The sequence below is a fragment of the Condylostylus longicornis genome, unplaced genomic scaffold, assembly GCF_029603195.1.
Source record: "Condylostylus longicornis isolate FDR11 unplaced genomic scaffold, ASM2960319v2 ptg000216l, whole genome shotgun sequence".
Lineage (NCBI taxonomy): Eukaryota > Metazoa > Arthropoda > Insecta > Diptera > Dolichopodidae > Condylostylus > Condylostylus longicornis.
This window is the reverse complement of record NW_026578183.1, coordinates 104,504-116,533: the sequence shown is the minus strand read 5'-3', so window position 1 is coordinate 116,533 and position 12,030 is coordinate 104,504. Positions and strand designations below refer to the sequence as shown.

At 27.8% G+C, this 12,030-nt stretch overlaps 1 protein-coding gene across 1 annotated transcript in view; it reads left to right on the top strand.

The window, feature by feature from the left end:
• The window catches only part of LOC129616468 (uncharacterized), a 210,737-nt gene that overhangs the window by 103,071 nt on the left and 95,636 nt on the right, over positions 1–12,030 (top strand). The window contains exons 3-4 of the mRNA XM_055532108.1: positions 10,347–10,711; positions 10,771–11,620. Coding sequence (XP_055388083.1) covers positions 10,347–10,711; positions 10,771–11,620 — 1,215 coding nt within the window. The remainder of the gene's footprint in view (positions 1–10,346; positions 10,712–10,770; positions 11,621–12,030) is intronic.

The window sequence follows — 12,030 nt, the reverse complement described above, 5'->3', positions numbered from 1 at the left end:
TGCCAAGTTTCATGAATCTGACTTTATTATTTTTCCAAATATTAAGAATAAGCTTTTATACTTTTATGGGATCTACTCGAACCTGTTAAGCAATACCACCAAAACTTCAGAAATATATGTGACCTATTACTCAACATACAACTGCCAAGTTTCATGAATCTGACTTTCATGAAAAAATATTTTTTTCACAACTATTTAAATTTTTTTTTACGATTGTACGTTTTTTCAAAATATATTTTTATTATTTGTAAAAATTATATTATATAAATTATAATAATTTTTTTAAACACTTTTTTTCTTCTTCGCTTTTATAATATGAATACACCTTTTTTGCCACCTTGTACTGGAATGAATTACAGAAATTATTGTGTCGCTTTTAAAATTCTTAATATTTTTCCCTATACTTTATATACGAGCAAATAATAAAGTGTCGCCTTTCAAAATACATTATAAAAAAATAGATTGACATCTATTGCGCACTCTTTCCCTCTCCCAAAAATTCTTATGTGTATAAAAATGAAAATAAGAAAGTATACTGCTTAACTCTTTTAACTAAGGGAATATTTTGTATACAAATATTGGTGAGTGATTGCATTAGTGTGATGTAAACGGAGAGTCGAACTACTTATTGTAGATATACTTTGATAATAACAGTCCGATAGAGCACATATTTTGTTGCACATGTTTGAAATTGTTGTTGTGTTATAGTATCAACACATGACAATGATTCAAGTTCAATTTAACTTCAATTTTACATTCTCTTATCCAGAATCAGTACAGAAATTTTTGATGCAGAAAGATCTAACGGTTAATATTATTGAATACTAATATATTAAAGCCGTTGACATATTTTGTTAAATAAAAAAACATTTTTTAAAGATGAGTTTGATGGGTAATCGCTATTATGGGAGATGTTGCCTGAAACACAATAAAAATTTAAATCTTTTCAAATGAAAAAATAATATATTTAAATTACCCAGTTTTCAAACTACTCGTGTATTTAAAAACAAATAAGGTATTATTGGAATACCAAAATTAGTTGTTGAAACAGAGGTAAAAGTTTTGTTTGGCATAGCTACATCAATTTAAAGAAAAACGAGAAAAAAATACGAGTTGACCTTGTCAACTCTGTGATACCCGTACGAATTTGTTATCCTAAGTGCGAATAACTAATGTGCCATAACTAACTATGGGGCAGACTATGACTTTAAGTTGCCGTATTACCATATTAATTTATGCAAAATTTCAGTACTATGTGTTTTTCAAAATACTGGTTGTGCCAAACTACTATTGAAGTTGTATGGCAGCTACCAGAAAGAGCCAGGAAATTTTAGCGAATTTTATGAAGCACATCGGCCCTACTAATATATTCACTTGTGTGAAATCTCAATATCACAGCTTTTATAGTTTCCGAGATATAACCAAATAATTTTTGAAGTTGTATGGCAGGTACCAGAAGGAGCCAAGTAATTTCAAGGACTTTTATGTGACACATTGGCCCTACTAATATATTCGTTTGTGTGAAATTTCAATACCATAGCTATAATAGTTTCTGAAATATAGTCAAATAACTTTTGAAGTTGTATGGCAGGTACCAGAAGGAGCCAAGTAATTTCAACGACTTTTCTGAGACACATTGGCCTTACTAATATATTCATTTGTGTGAAATTTCAATACCACAACTTTTATAGTTTCTGAGATATACCCCGATCACTTCCAATTTAAATAGGGTTCTGGCACTTACTACAATAAATCATTTGTGAAAATTTGGTGAACTTAGCTCAATTAGATTTTGAGTTATCGTTCGGACGGACGGACAGACAAAGCTAAATCAACTCAGAATTTGACGCTGATCAAAAACATACACTTGAGTCTATATCTAACACCGTTATTTCTTAGCGTTACAAACGATAAGGCTAATTTAGTATACCCTTCGAACATACGTTCGTACGGGTATAAAGATATAAATAAGTAGTCTATTAATTTCCCGCCATTTTCAGATGTACGGTATATTTTCAATCATTTCTTGCATTAAAAGCTGACTTCTTCAGTTAGAAGTTCAAATTTGAAATACATATTATAGTGCAAGCCTTTTGAACCCATTTTTATACCCTGTTAATATACCCATAAAGGGTATATTAACTTTAGTATGGAGTTTATATCCACTTGAATAAGTCGTCGTCGCTATGGATACATATTCTTATTCAGCGTAAAATTTTGCGCTGATTTAGCCATGTCTGTCCGTCCGATAGTACGATAAATTAAAAACGAATAATGCCATCGACACCAAACTTTCACAAGTTCTTTCTTTTCTGCCAAAAAAGTTACGGCTGCTATTGTAGTTGGACCAATTCGGACAATGGGTTTGGCTAGCTACCGTACAACTCCAAAATCTTATTTTAAATATTTAATAAAGTCAGATTCATAAGACTTAGCAGTCGTGTGTCCAATTTAGGTCACATTGAAGCTTTGGTGATACGACTTGGCAGATATTTCCAAAACAAAATTTTAAACTCAGATTGTCACAATTTCTGTTTGGAAAAATTAATTAGCTTTTTAATAAGACTGAAATTTTTGATAAAATATCTAATTTTATCAAATATAAATATTTTTGAAAAAATTTTTTTTTACAATTTTTGGCAAACTTTGGTGAAATATTTTTTAATATTTCAAACAATATTTGATATCAAAATAATAAAAGAATTTTAACTATTTGTTTCATAATATTATTTATTAATTATATTATTTTTTACATTCTTATGTTCGATTAGTACATCATCTTCTGAGATACTCAAATACATTTTCTCTGAAGATGAAGTAGTAATTGAAACATTATGTAAGAAATAATAGATTTTAATAAAAATTATTATTGTGGAACAAAGTGTTAGTGTTATTTTATACTATTGATAATTACTTAAGTTTGTTTAAAATATTTAAGAAAATTTATTACCAAAGTAAATAATTAATTCATTTTTAAAATCGAATTTGTAAGAACGTTGTAACCTTTTGAAGGAACGGCTTTCTTTTAAATAATTCTAGCATTTTGAATACCTTATATATCATTTTTCCACAAAATGAAAAATGATACAATTAGACAATCAAGAAGAATTTTGATGTGAAGTAAACCCGTTTTGTTTAATAGAGTAAAAAGAAAAGTTTAACTGTTTTATGAAGCACAAATTTTTATTTAATTTGTTAAAATATTAAAATACTCATTTTGTAATTCTCTGTTTCATAGGCTATTTGAAATAGCTTAAGTTATTTGTAAAAATCATTCTTAAATAGGAATCATAAATCCAAAAACTTAAAATTTCCACTATAAAACGACTCAGTATTTGCAATTATATTGTGGTATATCTACATTTCTTTGTCGTACATGTAAGAATAAAAAAAAACATAAATCATGTCTCTTACGACAAGATGGTTTTGGCAAAAACGTCCGAAATCTCGAAATCTTTGTTGGAACTTCGAATTCATTATACTACACGATCTTTATTGAAAATTAGGCACTTTTAAAGCTCATTTTTTTGCTTTCGGGATGACGAAATATCAAATTTCAAGAAATTTAATCAATTCGATCCATAGATATGGTAAAAAAATGTAAAATCAGCCATCAGATCAGATTCCGAGCCTTGATCTTTCCAAAAAAAATTATGAATTCATTGTTTTAACATTTCAAATTTAAATATTAAACTTCGATGGAATCGGTTGATTATTTCTCTTTATGTACGCAAAAATGTATATTTGGCCCGCAGTAGACGTCCGGTTACTGATTTCTTCCAAAAGTTAGGAGTTTTCGCGGACAGTCGAGCGAAGCTTATATATGTAGTAAATTTGAAGTAAATCGGTTGAGTATTTTCTTCAAAATGGTGAAAAATGTAAAACGTGCCCACAAAAAATGCAGTTTTCGAGGCTTGATATACGGCAAAAGTTGATCAACCCGTGCCATAGTGGAAATAAACTTACATATAAAATTTCATCAAAATCGGTTGAGCTGAACTTGAAATACACGTGCGTACGCATAGACCAAGCACAGGTTGCTAAAAATAGTTTATTTACACTTACTTATATCATGGAGAAGTGCGTTCCCACCGAAAACTCGATATGTAAATTTGTTGTCATCACATAACCTACCTATCGTAACACAATGCGGTTGGTAAAAAAGTAAGCAGAAACAAAGTCGCTACAAAAAAAGTGCTAAAGCAAAATCCGAAACTGACTTTTCCGACATGTGGAAACAAAGTCGAATCTCAATTTCGATATTTTTTCCACAAAAATTACCTCCTTCTTCTGTAATATCTCAAACTCATTAAAATTACAGCCAATTTAAGATAATTTACCAATTTAAGCAAATTTTTTAGAAAAAAGGTGATTACGAATTTATTTCGGATATACGTTATTTACAATAGCATAATTTTTTTTTTTAATTTTGTTAATCTATATAAATGAGATAACAAACATAATAGTTACAAACTTCTTACTTGCCGTAGAAATTTTGAAACATTGAATTGCCATCCAGCGATTACATAATATCCCTACTATGGAGAAGTTCATTCCCACCGAAAACTTGATATGCAAAATTTGTTGCCATCACATAACCTACCTATTGTTTACACAATACGGTCGGTAAAAACATAAATACTTACGCCTGCGCACTGTCCACTATTGCTCTTTTCAGGCAATGCCTTTTCGATTTTACATATTTGATCAAATCTCATGATATAATTGACGGAATTCCTCGAAATTTAATACTTGATTTTTGATTGATTGAGTTCTGATATTTGAATTCAGGTACGAATCACGAACCAGATTTACATTTTTCTAATTACTTTAAATATTCCACTTTTTGTGTGTTAGTTGTTTAGGAATGCAGTCGGTGATGTTCTGCAGGTGACATTAAATTTTTTTATACTTATACACTGCTAAATTAAATTTTAACATTTTCCTAGCGTTTAAACACGTAGCAAATGGTTTTGACAGGAAGATATATAATTGGTCTGTTGTATTCTTTTTTATATTTTCTGTGTTCAAACTTTTACATCTGTTACGAACGATGACTCTCTTTTTAACTTTTACATAATATGAATGAAATGAAAATGTAAAATTATTGATAGCAATAAGATTTTAACCGTTAATCGAGGATTTCACACTTGTTTATGATAAACTAACTTAACCCTATACACTCAAAGAAAAATTAAACAAAATGTAATTTTTGTTTATGCAATGTAATTTAGTCTGAGTCTATATAGAAATTAACTTGGTAACGTAATCTATAGTATAAAATAAATGAATCAAAAATAATCAATCAAATTAATTCAACAATACCAAAAGGGTTTCCCTAAATATGAACATATTTATATCCTTCGGTTTTTTTTTCTTTTTCGGGCAAAATGTAAATAGAAAATATAAGGACATGCATATGCTACTTTATCATTACGCAAAAGTATTTAATTTAAAAACTATAAGACATACATTAGAATCTGGTCTGCTATATGAAAATTAACATATTACATTATGAACATAAAATAATTATATTATTTTTACAATTACGGTTATAATTATTGTTATTGTTATTGTTGTATTACACATTTGTACTATAAATTCTGAGTAAGATAAAACCAAATTTGATTCAATCCATCTAATGTAACAAATTGTAGTGATGTTATTAAATTGCCAGTTGAAAAATTAAAAATCTTTGAATAACTAGAATTTAAACTATGGAAAATTAAATACCAAATGCAAAAATATGTAAATTTTGTTCTGTAAATTTTAAAGTCACATAGTGTGAATAATTTTATAACTTTCACCTAAATTTTTCTTAATTACAAATCGTACGATCGAAATACCAAATTTATAATATATTTTTAAAAATGACGCGAATTTATAACATATTTTTAAAATCGACTCAACTTTTAGCTATTGAATTGTAATAATATTTGAAACCACTATAAATTATTTTGGTTTTTATCCTCTAAAATACAATGTAATCAAACAAAAAAAATTGTTTGTAAAAAAACGTCGTTATTTATGTTCCTATATATAGTTATTTATTGTCATATGACTTTTATTATCATTTGAATTTCAGAATAATGAATTTCAAAAGAATAAAAAAAATGTATTTATTTTTGAAAATAAAAACGTATTTTTTAACATTAAAAATGTAAATAATTACAGTTGTATTGATTTGCACATATGAACACAATTTTTCTTAACTGATATTAAAATCAGGCAGTTAAGAAAAATCTGGGCCTGATTTTTTTAAGAGGCTGTAGCTTGAAAACGGACATATCTACATCCCCTCTTCCCTCATCAATGCGATTTTTCCCTCGTATAGAACTAAAACGAGAAGTGTAGTGAACCCTAGCATGAACCCTAACATCATACGATATGTACATATACCTTTCTTCACTTTTCTGATACTGGTACATATGTACATACATGAATGTAAAGATTAAAAAGTGTATGCAATAAATTTTACGTAGAGCACAATTTTTTCGTGGGAATACCAAATATGAATGCATCATATAAAAAGAAAAGATGTACTGAAATACCAAAATACTTGCATCCCTTAAAAACATTTTGTTCAGTTAAATAGTATATTTAAGGGTAATAAAAAACTTTTTTTTAGACCGAAATGTACGTGACCAGATTAAACGATAAAGATAAAATTTTTGCTATAGTTTAGATTTAGAGTATTGAAAAAAAATTATAAGTATAAATAACATATCATAGCAAAAATAAATATTGATAATAATATAAATAATGATTAGAAACCCAAAAAAGAGGCAGCAAATTAATAACAGTTGCTGTTATTAATTTATAAACCACGTGAACTCTATTTACTTTAAATTCATATATGTATGTAATTATTAAACAGCTTCATTACAAGGCCATTATTCTGCCATCATGTCCCATCAATTCAAACTAAAATATGCTAAAACTTTATCTAATCAAACTTAGCAACAGGATCACCATTTTAAAAAATGCTAGTGAAGGGTGAATGAATTATTTTATCAGCTGGATCATTTTATCATCATTTCATATACAAGTTAACGAGTTTAATCGTTCGAATCTTTATTGTGCTTCTATTAAATTACAAATTAAACTTAAACTCTATTCTATAAATTGATTCTATTTATACTAATTAACTAATTACTTTGCATTTTAAAAGTGTGAGAAATAATTGTGTTAAGTATGCAAAGTAAGCAATAAAAATTTAAAATTAAAATTTACTTAAAAAATAAAAGTTTTTAAGTTAAAATTATGAAAAAAATGGAAATTTCTGTAAAAAAATTCTTCTTACAGAAATTTTTAAACTTTAATCGCTAACTCTTCCGCTCTTAAGGAAGGAGCATCCTGAAAAAGCAATGAAGCCAAATTTTTTCTAGTTGTCTCTTTCTTTGTTTCGAGCATTGTCAAAGTCGCAACAGGAGCGTATTTACGTTATTTTCTTCTTTGGCCCCTACTATAAAATATGTGTAATTTATAAGAAGAATATGTTAAAAATTTTTTTTGAAAGTAAAAACTAAAAAATATTACAAATTGTTTTTTAGCACTTTTTCAAAAAATTTTTGAAAAAAAGTGCTTATTAGTTTCACTCTGTCCGTCCGTCCGTCCGTCCGTCCGTCCGACCGTCCGTCCGTCCGTCTGTCCGTGTGTCTGTTTACAAAACTTCTACACCCTTGAAGATAGAAAGCTGAAATTTTGTATGTACATAGATCTTTACTAGAAACTTATTTCCGTAGAACAAAATTTTTACCTATCTCCCCCCCTCTAGAAGTTATACCCTTCCAAAACCTTAAAAATAGCCTTTTTTAACTATTTGTTGCAATGAAACCATAAGCATTTTTAAAATTTTGCAAACGCATAAAGACAGCGGCTTGCTTCCCCTAGCGCGATATACTATAGTTAAACTTTAGAAAAACAAAATGGCCGTTCAAATTTACCGTTATCTTAAGTCTTTTTTTTCCAAATTTTTGATTTCGTTTTTCTCCTAGACCCCAGCCTGTAGAAGCTTTAAATTTTAGGGGCTTATAGACATTAACAAATAGTTTATTTCGTTAGAAGAAAATTTTTTTCCATCTCCACCCCCTCTCAAGTTATCGCCTCTTGAAATTTGTAAAATTTGAATTTTTGGCGGCTTATATTTCCAAAATCGCAAACGTTTTCAAATTTCTATAAACATAAAAAGTTAGCGGTAAATTCCGTGACATTAAAAAATATAATTATTTTTCTTAACTCACACAATTAACCCTTAAAATCGAGCATTATGTTAACCCCTCTTTATATTAATTTTTGCTTAATTTCAAAGACTGCATGAATGCATCATCCTAAATATATGCAATCCTAGAAATAGTTAAATATGAATGAAAATAATTTTAATAGTGTGATAAGTATGCATAGACTGTATTTAAAAGCAGAATTTTCACTTGATGAAGGGAAAAGTGCTACAATACAAACCATTGGTTTGACCCAACTTTATTTTTTCTTTGAATTAATTTATTTTATAAATTACAAATATTTATAAGTATTTAAATATCACAATATTTTATGACTCTCTAAAATGAACATATTTTGTTAAAAAATTTCTTATATTATCAGTTTTGTTTGACAATTTTACTGAACAACTCTAAACAATATTAATAACAATAAATATAAATACATATAATTAGTGAAATATTCACCCTATAAAAGGAAATATATTTCATTTCATCATTTCGTTTTATCATTTTTAGGAAAACTTATTCAAAAAAAAAAAATCATTTAAATTATTTATTTGTATGCCACACTTTATTAAACACAAACTCTTTTTGCTTATCAGAAGTAATTTTAATAAACAAAAACAAATGTTTTCTTTGCAAAATTAAAAACTTAATAATATTACAAATTATAAATTAATCAAAGCACTATTGAATAAATTTTTCTTTTAATTATTGAAATGATTATATTCACATGTAAATAGTGTAAAAAATTATTTGTTTTTGCAAGTGGGGATATCAATGTAGAACTATACACCTTTCTATTTTTTTCATTTGATATATTTTTTTTATAACTTTTTATTCTTTAATATTCTTTTTTTAATACTTATTATTAAATATTTTATGATTCTTTATTTAAAAACTGCACTATTTTAATAAATAAAATAACAAAATCTTCATTGTTTACTTTTTATATAGCGCCGCGTAATTTTCTAAGAAAAAATAACATCAGCATTTTTGGCATTTAATGTTCTTTTCAGTTTAACAATGCATGGAGCAAAAAAAGAGATTTACCTGTAGTTTTTATTTAGTCTTACTGTTTTTTTTTCAAGATACGATTTTTAGGGAGTGTAAGCGAGATAGAAACAAATATGCTGTTTCCTTTGGTATTTCTAATTCGTTGTGTTATATTACATTTTCAGCAATTTGTCGTTTAGATCTCTCTGGAAAACTGCGTTTTAGAATATTCAGTACTAACTTAGTACTAAATGTGTCCTGTTTTTCAATAATGTAAAAAAATTTATTTGAATTTCGAAGTTTGAAATGCGGTACTATTTTTGCAGATTATTTTATAATTACAACTGCGTATTAAGTTTTTTAAGATATATGCGCGATTAAACTCAGTTTAGATTTTACTTCTGCGGAAACTATTTTTTACTTAAAAAAAAGAATGTTTAGGAGTTATTAGTTTAAATTTCTTTTAAGTTTTGTTATTAATTTAAAAAGAAACTTAAATTTGTATTTCAGTGAACTGGAAGTAATTAGATATTTAATATTGTGGTTTCATGAAACTTTAAAAAACATATCACAACCTTAGAACTTTCGGAATCAAAAAAATTTTTTTATGCTAATGTCAAATTTTTAGTTTTTGTAGCGGCGTCTTTCTGTTGTATAAGTTATTTAAGCTCAAAGTTAGAAACGCATAAATATATTCCGTTATCAAAAACACCCAAAATCAGTTCCAAAATCGAAAAATAAGTGACGACCGAACTCAAGTATGTCAAAACCATAAATCTGACCTAAAGTCCGAGTCATTTGTGTCATGACTTTACTTTTTAGAAAACCTTGCGAAAGCTATTTTTCCGCCCAAAAGACAATTGTTTAAAGATTGTTTTTTATAAGTTCGAATATTTTTCGGTAATAAAACCAATTTTTACTTGATAAAGCTATTGTACTTTTCATAGACCATTTGTTGACGAAATCTTAGGTATAATTCAATACTTTTGAAGAGTTTTTTATTGTAAGCTGGACGTCTCTTATTTTAGTTTTATTTTTATTCTTGAAACTTACCATAAATAATATAAAATTTTAACATTTATTTAAAATTAAATAAAAACACTCACGTTAAGCTCTCAATTGTACTTTCAGATTTTCGCATTAATCATTACTGTGGAGAACACTTAGAAATTGGTTATGAATTATCATCAAAAGAACAAATGGAGCAACATGGCAGTAGTAGCATTAACAAGATTGGCGAACCAATTGTAGAGGCAAGAGTTGTTAGGGAATCATCAGCAAAAGATCATAACTTAGCATATCATTCTGTAAAAATTTTAAAGACAGACAACGTTTTAGATGGGTTAACCAATTTAGAAATACAACAATTGTCAAATCAAAATGCGCCACCTATATTATCACCAACTTCAATTAGTGATTCTAGAAAACGTAAAATAAAAATTCATAATGCTGTGATAGAAAAATCTGAAGTAAAAGATAACGGAGTATATTCTCGGGTAACAGCGCTTTGGCTTCTGTCAATAAAGTTTAAATTATTAACATTTTCCAAATTTAGGATTTTAAAATACTTAAGATCATCCCAAGTAACATTGATGACATAAATGATTTAAATAGGATTGGGGATGAAATCTATATTCGTAAGGATTTTGAGGAAGAAAGTTCTGTAGAAAAACAAGTCGCAGAATACTATACGCCGCTGAGCTCGGCAAATTCATTCGTTCCACATAGCATTTCGTCAACTTTAACAACTCGTTTGAAAACTCAGCAGCATAATTTACTGCCATCAGTTACAAAGCCGTTACAAACATCATATTCAACTTCCGAAGGCACTACAGTGTTGCATTACCCAGCACCTAATTATCCCGAAACTCCTAGTAATAAAGATTTCGATGACAATAGCAGTTCCATAGGAACAGAAGAAGATATAAATTTACTTTATACAAATAATGGTAATGTCACTAACTTTAAAAATTACACAATCACAATACGTGAGGGTGATCAATATGTGATAGTGTTCCCAACAATAGCCGTTCCTCCATCTAAAGGTGCATTTTTCCCGCCCAAAAATTTAGTTTTTGGAAAAGAAACATTTAAAATGAAAGATCAATATCATGAATCATTACAAACCACGTCATATGTAACAACGACAACACCATTTAAACAAGTAACATTAAACGAATTGAATGAAACTGCTGATAATATTAAGATTAGTAAGCAGAGCAATTTAAGCAAAGTTGAAAAAGAAAACGCATTTTTCATAAGTTCTACTACAACAACTTTCGACATGCCAGCTATTTCTTCGGCAATGGCAATAGATTTTAGCAATGATTTAACTAGTTCTCATTCGACAAATGCAACTACTATGTCAACTACCGACTTGACATCATCTACTTCATCTGAAAGTAGTGAGAATTATTATTTGTATTCAAATTTGTCGTCACATCATAACAAGCAATCACTTTTTATTTACTTAAGAATTAATTTTTAACCTTAGTTTTCATTCTTATTTTATCAAAATTTATTCATAAATTTTACGGACTTTGGAAAAAATGAAGCTGGGTGCACTACTGCATTAAGGTGGCATTTATTCTTACAATTCAACATTTCAATTTAACTTTTATGTAGTGAAAGTTTAAACATACCAAAACTTTTAAATGTTAAATTTTCTTACATTTTACCTTTCAAAATTTTAAACCAAAGAGCGACAACATTTAAATAACTTATCATAAAATTAATTCGTAATAACTAGGCATTTTCTTAACCAAAACTTTTCAGAAAATTTTAATCGTTGTCACAAAGTCATGTCACAAAGTTT